Source organism: Penicillium longicatenatum (genome assembly GCF_028827895.1).
Source record: "Penicillium longicatenatum strain IBT 33135 chromosome Unknown contig_7_segment0_segment0, whole genome shotgun sequence".
In the NCBI taxonomy this organism is placed as follows: domain Eukaryota; kingdom Fungi; phylum Ascomycota; class Eurotiomycetes; order Eurotiales; family Aspergillaceae; genus Penicillium; species Penicillium longicatenatum.
The window spans coordinates 4,223,797-4,240,814 of record NW_026643124.1 but is presented as its reverse complement, the minus strand read 5'-3'; the positions used below and the strand labels follow the sequence as shown (position 1 = coordinate 4,240,814).

The 17,018-nt window shown below is 50.2% G+C and overlaps 6 protein-coding genes across 6 annotated transcripts; 4 read left to right on the top strand and 2 right to left on the bottom strand.

Annotated features, from left to right (window-relative positions):
* Positions 1–998: 998 nt before the first annotated feature.
* On the top strand, positions 999–2,427 carry N7484_011851 (RNA-binding protein; the record flags this gene model as incomplete). The annotated part of the gene is made up of 4 exons (XM_057122238.1): positions 999–1,183; positions 1,256–1,360; positions 1,429–1,572; positions 1,647–2,427. 4 exons carry the CDS (start codon positions 999–1,001, stop codon positions 2,425–2,427), a joined length of 1,215 nt encoding a protein of 404 aa, XP_056967992.1.
* A 1,532-nt stretch (positions 2,428–3,959) lies between these two features.
* Positions 3,960–5,773, top strand: N7484_011850 (uncharacterized protein; the record flags this gene model as incomplete). Its single annotated transcript, XM_057122237.1, has 4 exons — positions 3,960–4,300; positions 4,389–4,432; positions 4,493–4,759; positions 4,815–5,773. The coding sequence occupies 4 exons, from the start codon at positions 3,960–3,962 to the stop codon at positions 5,771–5,773; spliced, it is 1,611 nt and encodes a 536-aa protein (XP_056967991.1).
* Positions 5,774–6,197: 424 nt separating this feature from the next.
* On the top strand, positions 6,198–8,362 carry N7484_011849 (uncharacterized protein; the record flags this gene model as incomplete). Its single annotated transcript, XM_057122236.1, has 4 exons — positions 6,198–6,812; positions 6,876–7,206; positions 7,277–7,939; positions 8,016–8,362. The coding sequence occupies 4 exons, from the start codon at positions 6,198–6,200 to the stop codon at positions 8,360–8,362; spliced, it is 1,956 nt and encodes a 651-aa protein (XP_056967990.1).
* A 1,346-nt stretch (positions 8,363–9,708) lies between these two features.
* On the bottom strand, positions 9,709–12,305 carry somA (putative cAMP-dependent protein kinase pathway protein (Som1); the record flags this gene model as incomplete). The annotated part of the gene is made up of 4 exons (XM_057122235.1): positions 9,709–9,995; positions 10,064–11,503; positions 11,554–11,769; positions 11,826–12,305. 4 exons carry the CDS (start codon positions 12,303–12,305, stop codon positions 9,825–9,827), a joined length of 2,307 nt encoding a protein of 768 aa, XP_056967989.1. The 3' UTR covers positions 9,709–9,824.
* Positions 12,306–13,935: 1,630 nt separating this feature from the next.
* N7484_011847 (TRAPP complex core subunit BET3) lies at positions 13,936–14,828 on the bottom strand (the record flags this gene model as incomplete). Its single annotated transcript, XM_057122234.1, has 5 exons — positions 13,936–14,055; positions 14,152–14,343; positions 14,403–14,622; positions 14,730–14,738; positions 14,794–14,828. The coding sequence occupies 5 exons, from the start codon at positions 14,826–14,828 to the stop codon at positions 13,936–13,938; spliced, it is 576 nt and encodes a 191-aa protein (XP_056967988.1).
* Positions 14,829–15,139: 311 nt separating this feature from the next.
* Positions 15,140–16,454, top strand: N7484_011846 (WD40 repeat domain-containing protein; the record flags this gene model as incomplete). The annotated part of the gene is made up of 5 exons (XM_057122233.1): positions 15,140–15,283; positions 15,352–15,397; positions 15,453–15,533; positions 15,592–16,347; positions 16,402–16,454. 5 exons carry the CDS (start codon positions 15,140–15,142, stop codon positions 16,452–16,454), a joined length of 1,080 nt encoding a protein of 359 aa, XP_056967987.1.
* Between the last annotated feature and the right edge of the window lie 564 nt (positions 16,455–17,018).

Below are 17,018 nucleotides of genomic sequence, written 5' to 3'. Positions count from 1 at the left end.
TTTTTTCGTTTTGAAATTTGCCAGGTTCTTCCTCCCCTTGGTAAGTCGTGTGTTCGCTCTAAAGCCTCTTTCATCATCGCCTCCCCAGTCCTACTCTCACTAGCCACACCACTACATCATCCTTCAAAATCAAATCCATGCTGGGGTCAGAGTTCTTCGCCTCACTGTTGCGATTCTCTTCATTCATCGGTCGCTTCGCTCGAGCCCTTGACCAAGATTCAGCGTACCTCGAAATATCGCGCCGCTGAACCCTCTATCCTGCGCCGGTCGCTTCACTTCTACGATCGCAGTCACTTGTCGCCAGCGTCGCAGAAACGTCACAATCTGATCGCATGGGTCAAATGGGCAGTGGGCGACGAGAAGTGGAGCCTGGTGGACGGTCGCAATTCAACGCTGGGACCTGGACGGAAACGGCCGGCGCATGGAGCGGGACCAAGTGATTCAGCACCTGCTATCCACAATTTGCTCTGCAACATCCGACTCTACTTTGCAAAAGGTCTTACCTACTCCGGCGGTTTCCGTTCAGATCAAATTGCGCATAAGCGGAGCGCTGCCCGAAAGAAAAATATATTTGGTCTCGGTGCAGTTTCCAGCATATCGTCGCGGCTGAAGTTTTGCGTCAGCCTTGCCATTTGACAATCAACTGGACCGCTTTCACTCCGCCCCCAAAAAATCGGACAACTTCAGCTTCACCTGACCCAGGCGTGGATCTTGATTTCAGTTTCCCTACACATCTTTGCTATCACATTCTTTGTCTTTATATTCACTCTTCTTTTTTTTGAGCGTTTGATGCATGCGCTTCTACCTTTTGTCTCACCATTCCATGACTTCCACCTTTTAACACTTTTCGATCAGGAAACCTAACGCCCATCTCTTAGTTTTTGGGTTCACGAAGTGCTTCTTGATCTTACGGTCTTTCCTTACGACTCAACGAAATTTCAGTCGCCCAGGCCGTTTTATATTCTTACGTCAAATTTTCGGATACGTTTGATCGCACAATGTCTTTCAACAACTTCGATTCCTTCCCCAACCAGGCTGACGCCGCCGCCGCTGGTGCCCCAGCTCCTGCTGACACCACCATGACCGGCCAGGCTGACCCTGCCACTGCTGGTTTCCAGGGCCCTGCTCCCGATGGATCCGCTCCCGTTCCCCAGCAGGGTGCTGATGGCAAGACCACCCTGTGGTACGTTTGATATCTACTGCTTTAATCTCATTTGTCTGCTCCTTGGACATACGACTAACAATGTTCGCACAGGATGGGTGAGCTTGAGCCCTGGATTGATGAGAACTTCATCCGTAACCTCTGGTTCCAGATGGGTGAGCAGGTCAACGTCAAGATGATCCGTGACAAGTTCTCTGGGTAAGACCACGATTTCCCCTCGATATTTAACTTTTTGATGATTCCCGAGGTCCTAATGTTGGTAGTAGGAGCAATGCTGGCTACTGCTTTGTCGACTTCTCCTCCCCGGCTGCCGCTGCCAAGGCCCTCTCTCTGAACGGCACTCCCATGCCCAACACCAACCGTGTCTTCAAGCTGAACTGGGCTACCGGTGGTGGCCTTGCTGATCGCAGGTAAGCGCAAATCCTGTACGAATCTTTCGTCATTAATGCATTGTGGCTGACCCTGTTTTCTTTGATTTCAATAGCCGTGATGACCGTGGTCCCGAGTACTCTATTTTCGTTGGTGATCTCGGCCCGGAGGTTAACGAATACGTTCTTGTCTCGCTTTTCCAGAGCCGCTTCCCCTCGTGCAAGTCTGCCAAGATCATGACCGATCCCATCAGCGGCATGTCCCGTGGATACGGTTTCGTTCGCTTCTCGGATGAGACCGACCAGCAGCGTGCTCTGACCGAGATGCAGGGTGTCTACTGCGGCAACCGCCCCATGCGTATCTCCACCGCCACCCCCAAGAACAAGGGTCCCGGTGTTGCTACCAACATGGGCGGCATGCCCGGCCCCGCTGGCATGTACCCCCCTATGAACGGCCCCCCCATGGGTTTCTACGGTGCTCCCCAGCCCATGAACCAGTTCACTGACCCCAACAACACCACTGTGTTTGTCGGCGGTCTGTCTGGCTATGTCACCGAGGATGAGCTCCGTTCTTTCTTCCAGGGATTCGGCGAGATCACCTACGTCAAGATCCCCCCTGGAAAGGGCTGTGGTTTCGTCCAGTTCGTCCAGCGCCACGCTGCCGAGATGGCCATCAACCAGATGCAGGGTTACCCCATCGGTAACTCTCGCGTGCGTCTGAGCTGGGGTCGCTCCCAGAACAACTCCGGCCCCGCCGGCAGCCCCTACCGCCCCGCTCCCCCCCTCCCCCCCATGTACCCCTCCATGGGCATGCCCCCGGCTGCCCACAACTACGGCGGGTTTGCCCCAATGAAGGTTAGCAGTCACCCCGGCAGCCCAGCACCAGAACACTCTTGAGTTAAAGGCTCGGTCGGCTGACTCATACATTCTCTCTTCATAGTAAGCGTTCCTTTATTCAAGAAAGCACCAGCAGGAGTTGTTTGCATCATTTCAATGATGGGTCCCCCTTTGTGTGATAAACAAATTTGCTATTCCCCCCTGGTTTCGAGACTCAGCGCTCTATAGCTCTTGATGAGCATTCGTTTCCTCCTGTGCTACGCATTTCCGTGAGCGCTTATTACTCTAGCAAGATGAGCCCCCCTTTTTTATTTTTATTTTCACGTCTCTTTTTGTTACCCAGGATCGTGGACGTTTTTTTTTTCGTTTCCCCCTCTTGTATCCCCCACACAACGTTCGTACTGCGTTTTTTTAACGTTGTGTTGCCTTATCTCAATGCCCCTTCTTCTTTATTTACGTCTATGCTGCTATTTTCCAATTTTTCCTCCCCGCCCTGGGGTCCTTGTTCGCGTGTAACGAAAGTGCGTATTTTTCATGCGGTTCTTTTCTACTCTATACTCCTTGGGCAGGCATTCTGCGAAAAGTTCCACTTCTTCCATCCCTCGCAATCCTATTTCCTTTGTCGTTTTCTTTCTTCCATCGAGCAGCCAAATTGAACTATGTTCGCTTCGACTACTGTTGCGTTTCGCCGTTCCTTTCCTTGTCTTTCTTTCCTTGTTAGACTGATGACGGCTTGTACAACACGCTCTGCTTCGTGCGTCTCCGCGTTTGTCGAATTTCGTTCTATAACCATTGTCATGCACTCCTGATCTTGATGGTTCATGCATCTGGCGCTGTGCTGATCTGCTACAATGCGCTCTTCATCAATCTGAATAGGGTTGACTGAAGCTGGGAGTGGTGTGGTAGCAGTTGACGTCCATTCTTGCCAGAAACTCGAGACTCCCTGTAGCTGTGGAATCATGGTTCTGGCGCACCTGTGGAGGCGTTGTCTTATTTTGTTTCCCGGGTTCTGTTCTGCATTGAATGAGTCTTGTCATGGTTAGCCAATCTCGTATCTTGTAACATGGAGACCATGTCTCGATTTCTTGCTGGCGTTCTTGTCTTTGGCTTGGATGATTCCCCCTTCGCTATATCATCTTTGTTCCGCCATTCCTTTGGGAATTTGAGGGATTTCGACAGAAATACAGTATTATCGTATCTAAGTTGGTGCAGGTAGAATCGGTCTTGGTAACTAGCGAGGGAGTAAGATGTGTAGTGTAGGCTTTCCATATCTCTGATCGGCTGTGCTTCTCTCTGCAAGGCCGAAGCCGCATCGTGATCTGGGATAGTGTTCTGATATGTCTGATCGTGATTGGATTTTGTTTACTCCACGATAGAGTATAGGGCTTCCGGACGGACCTGTTCGCTCGTTTGCACCTTCCTTGAGTCTCATTGTCTATGCTCTTTCTGTCTGTTGTTGATAACTTCTGATAATTGCCAATCCAAATAAAGCAGGTCCGTCTGCCATCTATCTCACCACGTCAACAATTCTTGACCATCTTTGTTGTTCTTCCCCGCTCCCCAATTCTTACTACACCAAACCAGCCGACATCATGCGTTACGAAAATTGGGATGTTTTGCTCTTCCCCGAGAGTTGCAAAGTGCCCGTCCAGGAGTTCAAAACGCAATGCTTCGTGACCAAGGATACTGAGTCCCCGTACCTTCAGATTTCTACCAGCATGAGTCCTCCGTCCTACTATCCTGCTCAAGGCAATGTTGGTCAAGTACCCGTTCTGACGACCTTTATTCCGAGCATGCCCAAGAACAGTTCATTTCGTGTCTCCATTCACAGCTGGGACAAGCCGCGTCCCAGCCGCTTCATGGAGAAATTGATGGAACCGGAGGACGTGTTGGTGTTTGAGGGCCGGGTCTTCATTGACGGACAGCTTGTTGCGTAAGCATCTTCAAGGCTGATTGTGATCGCTGCAATTTGGAATCCGGCAGTAGGCTTTTGTGGATCTAACAAAGCTGACGGTCACTAGTGGCGGGATCTTTGGTCAGCGGGCCTTATGGCCTTATGTTATCGGTGTGTCTATGCGATGTTCGAGCCTAGCTTGAAGATTATGTGCTGATCATTTTGGGTTAGATTTTAGTTCCAGTAATCTATCCTCCTCGTCCCTCTCCGAGACATGGGCTGACTCTATTGCAGACATCGATCGTGACGGCAATCAGGACGTTCTTCGCTTCCCTCCTTTCCACCCCGAGATCTTGGACCAACAACATTGGGATGCTGGAGACCCCTTCGGCCGGGTCAAGGTCATCATTTCCGAGGGGTTTGCCCGTCCAACCCGATCTCCTCCCTTTGAACGGGTCAAAGATGTGATCACTTTATCTTTCCAGCACGCTCCTCTGAGTAAGAAAACCGGTATCCATGCTACAAGAAGCGAGATTGCTGACAGGACGGACAGGCATCTTGGAATACTCCAACATCGCCTGGCCCAACTCTAACATGTGGACCCAGGCCCTGCGGGTCGGACCCAAATTCGACTCTACTGGGAAGGTCGGTGGGGCGGGGCCGGATGATACTCCTCATGGCCACTCTCCATCCCGGCCAGAGCCTCGACTCCCGCAAACCATCAGCAGCGAGTCTAGTAGTACTCAGAGCGGGGCTTCCAATGTATGGGTATCCAATGCATGGGTTTCCAACCGTGCATTCCCCTTCCCTGTGCCTCAGTGGGATCGCCAGGGGCACGAACGTCGATGGGGATTCTACCCAGATCGTTACTTTGAACCACTTACGACTGAACAAGTTATTGAACCGTTGATCACCGATGACGTCTGGAACCATAGAGGTGCCCGATCATCTTGTGAAGATGTTCCCATGCCAGACTACTCCAGCATCGCCAGCAGCCGTGCTATGTCGAGCGTGGCTGGAATGAGCTATGGACACAGCAAACAAGCCAGCATGACGACGCCGGTCGATGACGATCAGATAAACGACTTAATCCAAGCCATGACTCCAACTAAAGTACCACCTACAACTGGCACTCGGGCTCCTTCCAATACCCCGTCGACTTTGCCTGCAACAGCAAAGTCCTCTGTTGTAGTCGAAGTTCGCCATGGCAGCACCCGCACTTCTGCTCTGCGAGAACTGTCGCAGCCTAGTACCCGCGATGTATCCGGGTCGAGCAACAAATCTCTACCAGTTGAGCAGGTTACAACTCCATCGAGACTCGCTCATAGTCCCAGTGGCAGCATCAATGGCAAGAAAGAATGGGCCAAGGAAAACTCAAAGGAATCCTCGCAGACGAGTTCCGAGGAGGATGTAATCGAGGACCCAAAGGAGAATAAAACCCTCCTGGAGAAGAAAGCTGACTGTGAGCAAGCTGTGGAGGTGGGCGAAGGACTTACCTCTGTTTCCTTGTGAAAGAGGCATCCCTGTGTTTACAATTCATTCTTATACTGCTCATGTATTAATATCCGAGATTGAAATCAAGCAATGCCAAAGGATTCGTGTACTATACCTTGTCTTCCTCACTTTAAGTTGTTTACACCGTTTGAGTTTTCTGCATCATTGAAGTCGTTTATGTCGTTTAGGTCGTTTGAATCATTTGGGTCGTTTTCAATGTGAGAGTATGTTTTGCCTTCCTTCCTAATCTGCTCGCATGCTATTATCTCTTCCTTCTCACTCTCTCACTTTTCATTTCCATCCCCTACACTCATCTTCCTTTGTCGACATCACATACTTCGTGTCTCCTACCTCAACTTGCGTATTTAATCTGCCCCTCGCCCACTCTTCCTTACCCGATTCACCCTTCTCGTTTTCCATTCCTGCTCGAATTGCTTCAGCCATGGAACTGCCACATCTGTACGAGCTTTTTCCTGTGACGAGCCCTGAGGTTTCTCGGGGACCTGGGGGACCAGGAATGAGCTTGCCCGCAGCACTGGCGGAGCTGGACCTAAGCAATGACCTTGTCATCTCTTCCTCCGAAATTCCCTCTGCCATCTCCAGCTCTGAAACCACTTCTGGTCCCTCTATTCAAATGCCAATGCCAACATGTCCCCTGGAGCAGGCCTACCAGGTGGTTCCCAGGGAGAGGTTGACTTACAATCACACTGATTCGGCAGTTGCTGTCCCTTTTTTTGGATTTTTGATGGAAGACGACCTGGAGCCTCGGGTTCAGCCCTCGGCTTGGCCTCTATTTGCTTCCAGCATGTTGCAGGCTTTGAGCCCCGTCGCTCAAATTGAAGACGCCCTAGAAGAAGTGGCTACAGTTCGGGGCTCCATGTCTCCGCGTGTCACTTATCTGGTGGAGAGCGCGGAGAATGAGACTGTTCCGTCCAATTTCCATGGTCCGGAGCTTGCCCAGGAGTTTCTGGGTGAGCTTTTCACGAAAGTGGAGTCGGGGAAGACGCCTCAGTCTTTGTACGATGCTTATGAGCCGGTTCGGCCTAGTCTAAAGCCAGTGAGTTAAAAAGACGGTACTGATGAGCCGTCGAGATGGCAGCTTGGACTAACCATTGGATAGACTACGATAGAGTCTCTCAACATAGAGAGCCTTCAGGACAGTGAGATCCTGTTCTTCTTCGGTGTATTTGCCATGATGGCCAAATTAAACCCGAAATATCAGTTCAAACATGGTGGCCTAGGCGGAGAAATGGTCGGAATGAAGCTTACATTGTATGGCTACACGGTCTTTGTTGAGCCCAATAGCGACTCGGCCAACGAAGCCAGAGTCTTGGGCTCCAAAAGAGCTCTGGTCAAACTGCAGGAGGATTACTCGCAGTGGCCAGTACCTCCCGAACCCAATTCTGGTTATCCCGCGGGCCCAGAGTGGAATTGGCCGATACTGCTTAAAGGTGAGAGCTGGGTCTTTTGACAACATCTAGAAACCCCTTGGAAGCAATGCTAACCAGGAAACGGCTCCAGAGTTTTGCGAGACTGAAAATTGGTCACTTCCCTGCTACAGTCCCAGGTTGTATGGCTCCATCACTAACACTGAGTGGCATTGCGACGTTTCTGTGAATGGTCGTGTCTTCCGCACTGGCTGTCCATCTAACAGCCGGGAACAGGCACAGAACACAGCTGCACATATTGCACTGCACACAGTGTTTGTGCATGCCAATATTACCCCCGAGTTTATCAAGGCAGCTGACGACCCATGCTTCGAGTTTAAGAAAGAAAAGGTGTTCAAGTTTAATTCCCAGAAAGAGACGTCGGCCGATACCGTCTCCATCACTCCATCCATGCCGGATTTGCCGGCCCGAAATCTAAATAGCGATACACCGGCTGGTATCATGGACAGCATGGAGGCAGCCTTTGTTTCGGGCCGCTCGCGTAGCTCACGTGGTAAGGGCAAAGGAAGAAAGGCTGCTCAAAAGAAGATTGCGAAGAAGGGTCCTAAGCCTGTGAAGGCTCTCACACCTCCAAAGCTCGGTCATGATTCAAATCTTATTCCTTTAACTAAAAGTCGCTTGGCTCCTCTCGTCATCAAGCCGGTGGTTGTTGAGGATCGCCTAGCTCGCCTGAAAAAAATGCAACAGGAGCTAGGAGGAACGACCACTGAGTGTTCCTACCGTACGCTTTTGGCTCGTAAGTGAAACAACTTGAACCACTTTGGTCCTGAGAAACTGACTGAGTCTTGAATTTTTTGGATTTTCCATCACAGATATGTGTTCTGTGCTGAAGGTTAATTTACCGGACATCCGTCATGAAAAGAACCCGGATGATTCTTCGCCAACCGGCTGGATGATTCGCGCGTGGTTTGATCTCGAGGATCCATACCTGAGCCGTGCCAGTCCAATCATGCTGGCAACTACTCCCAAAATGAATGAAAGGGTCGCAAACTCTCTTGGCGTCAAAAAGCTGATGCTTTATCTTCTCCGCATGACTCAGGAAGACGCTGGCATTACCTCGTTGGATCCATGCTACGTAAAGGACTTTCCCTTTCTGAAGGCGTTAGAGGTGGAGATTGAGCAGCGACTCATGAAAGATGATGAAAAATGGTCCAACTAATTGTGAAGGTCTGTTGCGTGTTACCATGTTCTGATGATGACGAAGCGAACTGGGACTGATCGATGGGGTTTCTGGGTTGTGGTATGTGACTCTTGAGAACATGGAAGGTTGTAGTGTTCAATATGTTGTTTCCTTTGTCTTGCGTTCGTTCTGAGTTGCCTTGGTTCTGATTTGTTACTGTTCCGATTTGCTTTTTTTTTCATGAAGTTTGTCAGTATTGAATAGCTAGCGTACAGCCCCCCTATCACGAATTGCATTCGGATTTAGGGTTTCATCCGATTCAAGACACCAGCATATGGCCTAGTAGTTCTCAAAATAATGGATTTGACCGTCTTAATTGATATGCCATGTCAGTTTTCCGTCTTCCAACTCCAAATATCCTCATTGATTCATCTTCAATGTATCCCAAATACCAACACAGGGTTCATGGGGGAAAGGAGAAGGAAAATCTCACTCAATTAACTGTTTTGTCAAATGCATATCACCGAAGCAGCGTATGAAGTAAGTTCCCAACTCCGTACATCATCCTACGATGCATTCAAACGAAACATGCTGGCAACAATATATGGATATAAATTCGGTCTCAGACAAACACCTCAGTAAAATCAGACGTGGGCATTATCCAAAGAAACAAGTCATCACACACCGACCAAGTTTGGAGCCTCCATTCCCTCAAACTACCATGGTAACCTTATAGCACCAAAACTTTAGAACCCGCCATAAATCCCCACATGGGGTATCATATCCCTTAGATCGCCGTTCTTTTGGTTTGCTTTTCCCGCATAGGAGACATCCATTCCGAGATGAGCAAAAGCTGATTAAGAATTGAGATAAGAGAAAGGAAAAGGTGGAATGACGATCCAATAATAAGGCAACTGTCCAGTGCCTGTGCACCTAGATAATGTGGAGCTGGCGTATGTCAAGACTGAAAAAAAAAAAAAAAACCAAATAGGCAGGTTCAATCTCAACTGGGATGAGTCGAGATCGGGACAAAAAGAAGGGGAAATCGGCATGGCGCTGGGAAAACTAAGGGCTCTCAACATGGCCACGTTGAAAGAGCAAGAAATTAAGTAACCACGAGATAAACAATAGTAGTAATAGAAAGGAAAGAAGGGAAGCCAAAACTCGTAGGTCACAGAGCACTAATTCTCGAATACAGAAAAACGCTCCAGGGTCAGTCCGATCAATAATGGTTTGCGGACTTGTTGACAGGGGAGGGAGAGGATGAGGGGATAATGCAACCCCTCTAAGCACACCAACGCCAATCTCATATCCGATGTAGAACAAGACAAGAAAAAAAAAAGAAAAAAAAAAAAAGAACAGAAGGAGAGAGAAACGAGGATCCGCAGAGAGGAATAGGGCAAAGGTTAAGAAGCTGCCAAATCAAATCAAATGTACAAAACAAGGGTATATCGGAGAGGTTTAAAGCACCTGAAGAGGACCATCAAGACTTTTGCATCATTCAGAGACCGTCACCGGCCCCAGTCTCAACACCATCGGTGTTGTAGGGCATGCTGGGGTCGAAGCCGAAGTCAGTTCCAGCAGCATCGGTATTCAGGAAAGTATCAAAATCAAAGCTCTCCAAGATATCGGGGTTATCCAGAGCGCTGAAGTCGAGATTGAAGGGAGTGTTCTATTGTCAAGAGTTAGAGAACCGTAGCAGAAATAAGAAATTCAAAAAGTAAAAAAAGGGAGACGTACATCAGTCATGCTCATTTCAGTGGCGAATGGCTGGGTCTGGTCAGGAGTAGATTGAACCATCGGGGGAGGGGCAGGAGCCGATGTTTGCTGTGGTGGTGCGTTTGCATTGGCTCCACTCTTGAAGGTATTAGTGGGAGGATGAGGCGTGACTGGAGTGGGCGGGTTTGGCGTTTGCGAAGGGTCGGCGGCATCAGCCGATGCGGCGGCAGCGGCAGCCTGGCCCTTCTTGTTGCCTCCCTTGGGTTGAGTCTTCTTGTCTCGCTTCTTGGGCGCAGGCTTAGAAGGCGGCTGAGGAGTAGGTGGCGCATTGCTGCCAGCAGGAGACTCCTGAGCACGGCCGGCGTTACCACCAGCGGTAGGTGGTGCTTGAGGTGGAGGCATGTTGCCTCGTTCCTGCGGTGTACCAACTTGAGGCTGAGTCGCAGGAGAATGCTGGGGCGGCATCTGTCCTGGTGGCCACTGACCACTGGGAACGCGGTTAGCAGCATTGGCAGGAATGGGCTGGGGACCGCTAAAGGATGGGTTGGAGCTCGGAGGACGCATGTTGGGCCCGCCCGGTCCAGGGAAGAATTGAGCTGCCATGTCAGGCATCTGGCCGTTGAGGTGCATGGATCCTGGCGATCCGCGGTTCTGACCAAGGTCACCAGCGCTGGGTGATCCGGGAAGACCGGTTTGAGGCATCTTAGGTGTGCCCCGTTTCATTTGATCGCTCGGGTTTGGTGATGCGCCCGTCCGGCTGTTCGGAGAGGTGCCTGGCGGCAAGGCTCCCGGTGGCATCGGCTGGCCATCACGAGACATGGTGTCCTGCTCCTGGCGAGCCATCATCAGGCGGCGCTTGTTTTGCTGCTCGAGCAACATAAGCTGCATCTGATAATCTTGAAGAGCGTGGTTGCCGCCGTGCTGACCGTTCGGTGTGCCTGCCATCCCGGGGCGGACCTGAGTGAGTTGACCATTGGCGTTGTAGTACTCTCCACCCATTTGGTACATTGTCTGGCCATCAGGCATCGTCATCAGGTCCCCCTGGTTTGGCATCACGCCGGGGTTCATCATACCACCATTCGGAATCTGGGAAATTGCTGAGCGCGAGTGATGAGAGGCTAAGTTTTGAGCATATAATACCTGCATGGATTTCTGTTGCGCTGCAACCTGTCCCGGCGGAAACTGGCCCTGGAATTGCGACGGATTCATCCGCGGGGGCATTCCGTTCGGCATCATCATCTGTGGGTTTGGTCCCGGCATTCCCTGTCCTTGTCCACGTCCTCCAGGTGCCAACTGCTGTCCGTTCGGGTGGCCGTCGAGGCGAGGTTTTTTCGATGGCGACGGAGCGTTGTCGGTGGAGGCAGGAGATTGCGGTCGATTCCCGTTCATGTCCTCCATGGACTGCTCGCGAGCCAACTGCTGCATCATATTCATATGCTGCTGTTTCTGGAAGGCTACCTGCTGTGGGGTCCTATAGTTAGGGGAGGCAAAATGTTAGTACATGATCGCACCACTTCCAATATACTTTGAAAGGATGCCAGAGAAGGTATAGCATACATTCCGGTAGTGTTATTCGCCAACGCGGTCTTTAGTTGGCTGTTGCCGGGGTGCTGGACCATGCCAGGGCGGGGACGCATATTCATCTGATTACCCATATGGCCGGGCATCATGGGTTGCTGCGGTCGCATCATGTGAGTTTGCTGTTGTTCACGGAGGCGCATCAAATTCTGTAATCCATGTCAGATTCCAAAAAAGGCACCACGCGAGTACATTGTCCACGAACCTGAGTATGTTGGAGGTATTGCCGGACTTCATGACTGTTGCCCTTCTTCCGCTGAGCCCAGAAAAATTCCCAGAAGAGACTAAACCAATCCAGAAGAAATGAAGACTGCAGACTTTCACTGGGGAGGTTGGGGCGAGGGAGATCATCCGGGATCTTGATCTTCTCACCATCCTTTCCGTCCGTCATCATCGCATCGCTATCGAGCCCGTTCACATCGTCGCGCCGGTTACCGGGGCTCGTCTTGACACCCGAGTCAGTGTTAAGTTTGATGTTTTCATCTTGGATGAGTGCGCGGGCGCAGTCGTGATAGCCACGTTTCAAAAAGTAGTCGTAGATATAGGTGTTGAGGTTGTTGATCATTTGTTCAGGAATATTCATGGTACCGTCATTACGAGGAGCTGTGGAGCCGTTGTTCATCATCGGAACACCACCCACTGGGCCTGCCATCCCGGGGTTCATGCCGACGTTCATCTGGTTCATGGTGGCGAATGGTGGAACTGCAGCCACCCTTGCCGAGGTATTGTATATAAAATGCGATTCAAAATACGTCACAGTGGTCGGAACTTCCAAGCGCGCATCCACCGATTCAGGCGATCAGGCCTAACGCGGGGTGGAGAGAGCGACGCGTGGGAACAAGATAGGGAGAAGCGGTCAGGGTGCTTCGGGCAGCGGAATGAGTCCAATAAACGAATACTCTCCAGGGGGTGTAGACGCGTGAGAACGGAGCGCGCAGATGAACCGGATCCGCTATCGTTACGGGAGAAAGGTTGCGATGGAGATCTGCGGCGGTTGGCAGACGTCTTCTCCAAGTGGGAGCCACGCGACGAGATAGGGAAAAAGGATCTAAATCCGAGTGGCGCAGAGAATCACTCTCAGATAAGCCCCGACTGCTATGGAATCCGACCGTTAGAGGATGAGGTCCCAATGCATCAACGAGCGTAAATGGATTTGAGTGAAAGAAGAAAAGCGCAGTCGCCAAGGTTTTGGGCGATGACGGAGATACCCAGGAGGCGGGAAAAGCGTAGTGAAACCAGTGAAACCAGCAAAGATGGGGGCGGGCACTTTGGGGGGGGGACCCGATCGGGCCGGTGGACAGAAGGGAACTATACCAAGCGCATCAAGGGAAAGGGAAAGATCTCACCAAGAGGGGAAGAACGAGAAGGGTTGAAGGTGGAGTCTCGCAGTGAAGGGGAAAAGAGGAGCCGGGGGGTAACGGCGACTTGCTACTGCTCTTTCTCTCTCCAGTCTGTTCTCTGTTCTGAGGAATCGCTTGTTCGGATCGGATTAACGTCCGTTCCCGGGGCTGGGGATGGCGCTGTCAGGCGTATTTCTGGGCATGCAAGGCCAAAAGTGGGCTGGGTTTCAGGACAGTACAACGTAGAAGAGAGCAACAGAAATGCTGGCAATAAGATCAAAAAGATTCTCTCCAGATATAGTAGACGATAGCCAGGACTCTGCAAGAATCAAAGACAAAAGAAAAAGAAGAGCAGAATAAATTGAGCAAGGTGGAAAGGTCCGATCAGGCGAGAGGCAAGTTAATATGGGTCGATTGATACACCATATGGATCCCGCAAGTCTAAACTCAAGACTCCGCGCAAGCAGAGTATAAGATCGACGATCGAGCCAATCAAGACAATCAACGGGAAGAATATAGAGATTAGCGAGAGAGAGGGAAATTTGGAAGGGAAAAGGGAAAGAATAAGAAAAATTGATCTGTAGGATTTTTTTTCTTTCTTAAGGTGGCGGAGGTATGTATTGGCTAGATACCGTATTATTACACAATACACTCCCGCATTTCATGCATCGACAACTTCATAGATCTTATATCAACTTAAGTCCACACCTAACCTACCTATCTCGATCAGAATTTTCATCCTTGCTTCTTAGAGGGACCGAAGTTTTTGTCAAAATTCTATTCCTTAAATTACACTGGGAATTGATCCGATGCCAGTGATACCTTGTGTGGCGGGGGTTTTTGTTTCTACTGCTGATAGATCATAAAGCCTAATGCTGCACAGAGAAAAAAAAGAACAAGAATAGGATTTCAGTCCTCATATCATTACCCATAATAAACCCGCCTAAAACGCCTGTGGATGCTCCTGCGCCCATCTTACTCCTCTTCCGGAGGCATCTCGTCTTCGATGTATCGAACCAGAGAGACCCGCATTTCCGTAGTGTCATCACCGCGCAGCACATCGCTCACAAAGTGCGCTTCGATCTGCATTTGAACCTAGAGTTCGGGTCAGCCATCGGACTCGGCATAAAGGACTCACGGGGATTTAAGATGTAAAGGAAATAGGAGGGTCAGGGGAGAGGAGGAAGTTACCATCTCTAGTGATCCCCGAAGCACACCGCACAGGATGTTGGAAAACCAGAGCTCATCTTGAGCTCGGCCGTCGTCCGGCAGTTCGACAAAGTCTGCCAGAGGATTCTCATCAAAGATCAAAGAGAACTGGTTATTGTCACTGGACCAATTGGTGACTGTTGGCGCCACATTCAGGAAGATCTTGAAGCCCACCTAAGAATTGAAGATCAGCCGACTGCAACTTTCTCAATGAGCTATCATGATCCACTCACTTTGGCAATCATATCGGCGGTCTCGCGGAAATTAGCACATCGACCCACTCCCGACTTGGCTAGGAAATCCTCAATCAATCGCATGCCGATATTGTAACCCATCTTATCCAATTGCTTGTTCACATCCTGATAGTTGCTGTCGTAGTCTTGACATAATTGTGCGACGATTGTACCGTAAGTTAATGTGACTAGCTCCGCATTGACTTTATCGATTCTTGTTCTGCAGTCGGAGATCAGGTTAGACGGTGAGAATCAATGGGGGTAACGTCGCGGGGTGGGATAGATCAAGCTGGCCTAGAATGCGCAGGGGTTTTCGGGCTTACTGACTTCCATATCCTATCCAACAAGTTATTAGCAAAGATGTTTATCACCCGGAGCCAGGCTCACTCACTCTTCTCCTATTCTGGAGGCTTTTGTAGCTGACATGGTGGATGGATGATATGCGCTGTCCGATAACGATATGGGTCGAGGTAATCAACTATCAGAGTCCGTGTATAATAGCAGAAAAACGCAAGTAGTTGCAGGGTTTTGTGAAGGTGGATTGCGGGGAGTGCAAGTTGCTGGAGCTGTCGCTGTACACCACTGGGCTCACCGCCCGAAAGAGTGGGATTATCATTCTTCCCGCTTTCTTCAGATCATCAGGGAATCTCTGCGCACCTTCGCTCGACTCTCAGTCTGTGCCATTCATATATCCCTCTCCTTGTGCTTGGGCTTTCTGGGTTGATTTTCCTTTTATAATGTCTGGAGAGAAGCGCCCAGCTCAGCAGGCCTTTGGGTCGTCCAGCCAGCTCGTGGTAAAGCGAAAGAAGTCCGATGCCGACCTCAACCCGGGTACAGCTATCGTGAAGGGCTCTTCTCAAAATGGAGCTCTTATCCAAGCTGTGAGTTGCTACTCGTCACCGCGATTTTGAGGATTAAGTGGGTGGAATACGAGCTAATGTATGAATAGATCCCTCGTACCAGCGGCCTGGATGCGCCAATTATGGAACTCACTGGTGAGACGCGTTCGCAAATTGAGTAGATGGATTTGCTCTAACAGAATTAATAAAGGTCACTCGGGAGAGGTCTTCACCGTTCGGTTTGATCCGACTGCACAACACATTGCGTCCGGTTCGATGGACCGGTCAATTCGTACGTCCTGCCCAATATTGCCTTCGGGAGCATCGACTAATGATCACCCTTGCTATAGTGCTCTGGAACACATACGGACAGTGCGAAAATTATGGTCAATTGACAGGTCACAAGGGTGCCATTCTGGACCTCCAATGGGCACGCGATTCACGAGCGCTTTTCTCAGCATCGGCAGATATGACACTTGGAAGCTGGGATGTAGAGACTGGTCAGCGTGTGCGCCGCCATATTGGCCACGAGGAGATTATCAATTGCCTTGATATCAGCAAGCGCGGTCAAGAGTTACTGGTGAGCGGCAGTGACGACGGCTGCATAGGAATCTGGGACCCGCGGCAAAAGGATGCGCTGGAATACCTGGAGACCGAACTCCCCATCACCGCTGTGGCCCTTTCGGAAGCAGGGAACGAGATTTACAGCGGCGGTATTGACAATACAGTGCACGTATGGGACCTGCGCAAGAAGGCTGTGGTTTACTCTATGACTGGACATACCGACACTATCACCTCTCTTCAGATCTCCCCCGACTCACAGACTCTCCTGTCTAACTCCCACGACTCTACTGTGCGGACATGGGATATTCGACCTTTTGCTCCAGCCAATCGCCAGATCAGGACCTTTGACGGTGCGCCCGTTGGGCTGGAGAAGAATCTCATCCGCGCTAGCTGGGATCCTAAGGGAGAGAAGATCGCCACCGGAAGTGGTGACCGAAGTGCGGTCGTATGGGATGCAAAGACCGGAAAGCTCCTTTATAAGCTCCCTGGTCACAAGGGCACTGTCAACGACGTGCAGTTCTCCCCCAATGACGAACCTATCAGTAAGTTTCGTATGACTACGGTCGATATGACGCAGTTTTCTAACCTTCTTGCAGTCGTTTCTTGCTCTTCCGATCGTAATCTCATGCTTGGCGAATTAGGGAAATAAGCGTGAGCAAATACATACTGGAATTTTTTATCATGGTGGATAAGCGGGCGTTGAATTGATCTAATCCTTGATTATCCTAACATCTTGAACCACATAAGTTCTGGGGAGCAATTTAGCCAACATGAAGGCTTCCCTACAAAATGGGCCATCTACTGCTATCTCCTTCCCTGCGTGCAGAGATATTATCCTAACGATGTACACTATGTCCTACTTGAACAAGGCGTTTGTCGGTGTTCGTGTTGTCTTGGCATTAGTAGCCAGCTCGCTCTTCAGTTGCTTGTTGGAATTATACCGCTGGTTGACTATCTTCGAAGTCTACCTGAACAATGTGATATATAGTATCTATATAACCAAGTCCAGTAAAATCAGCCATACCCTGTGGCCCCTTGATCCCCTGTCATGTGCGCAGGGTCCAATGATGCAATTATGGATGCGCAATCAAAGATTCCCGAATTGGCTTATCTGGCCGTATCCACTTCCTCACCTTTTCCCCTTCAGCACTGGGCACTACATTCATTTGGCTTTGGAGATTATTATAGCTCAGGCACTACGAATTCTAGAGTC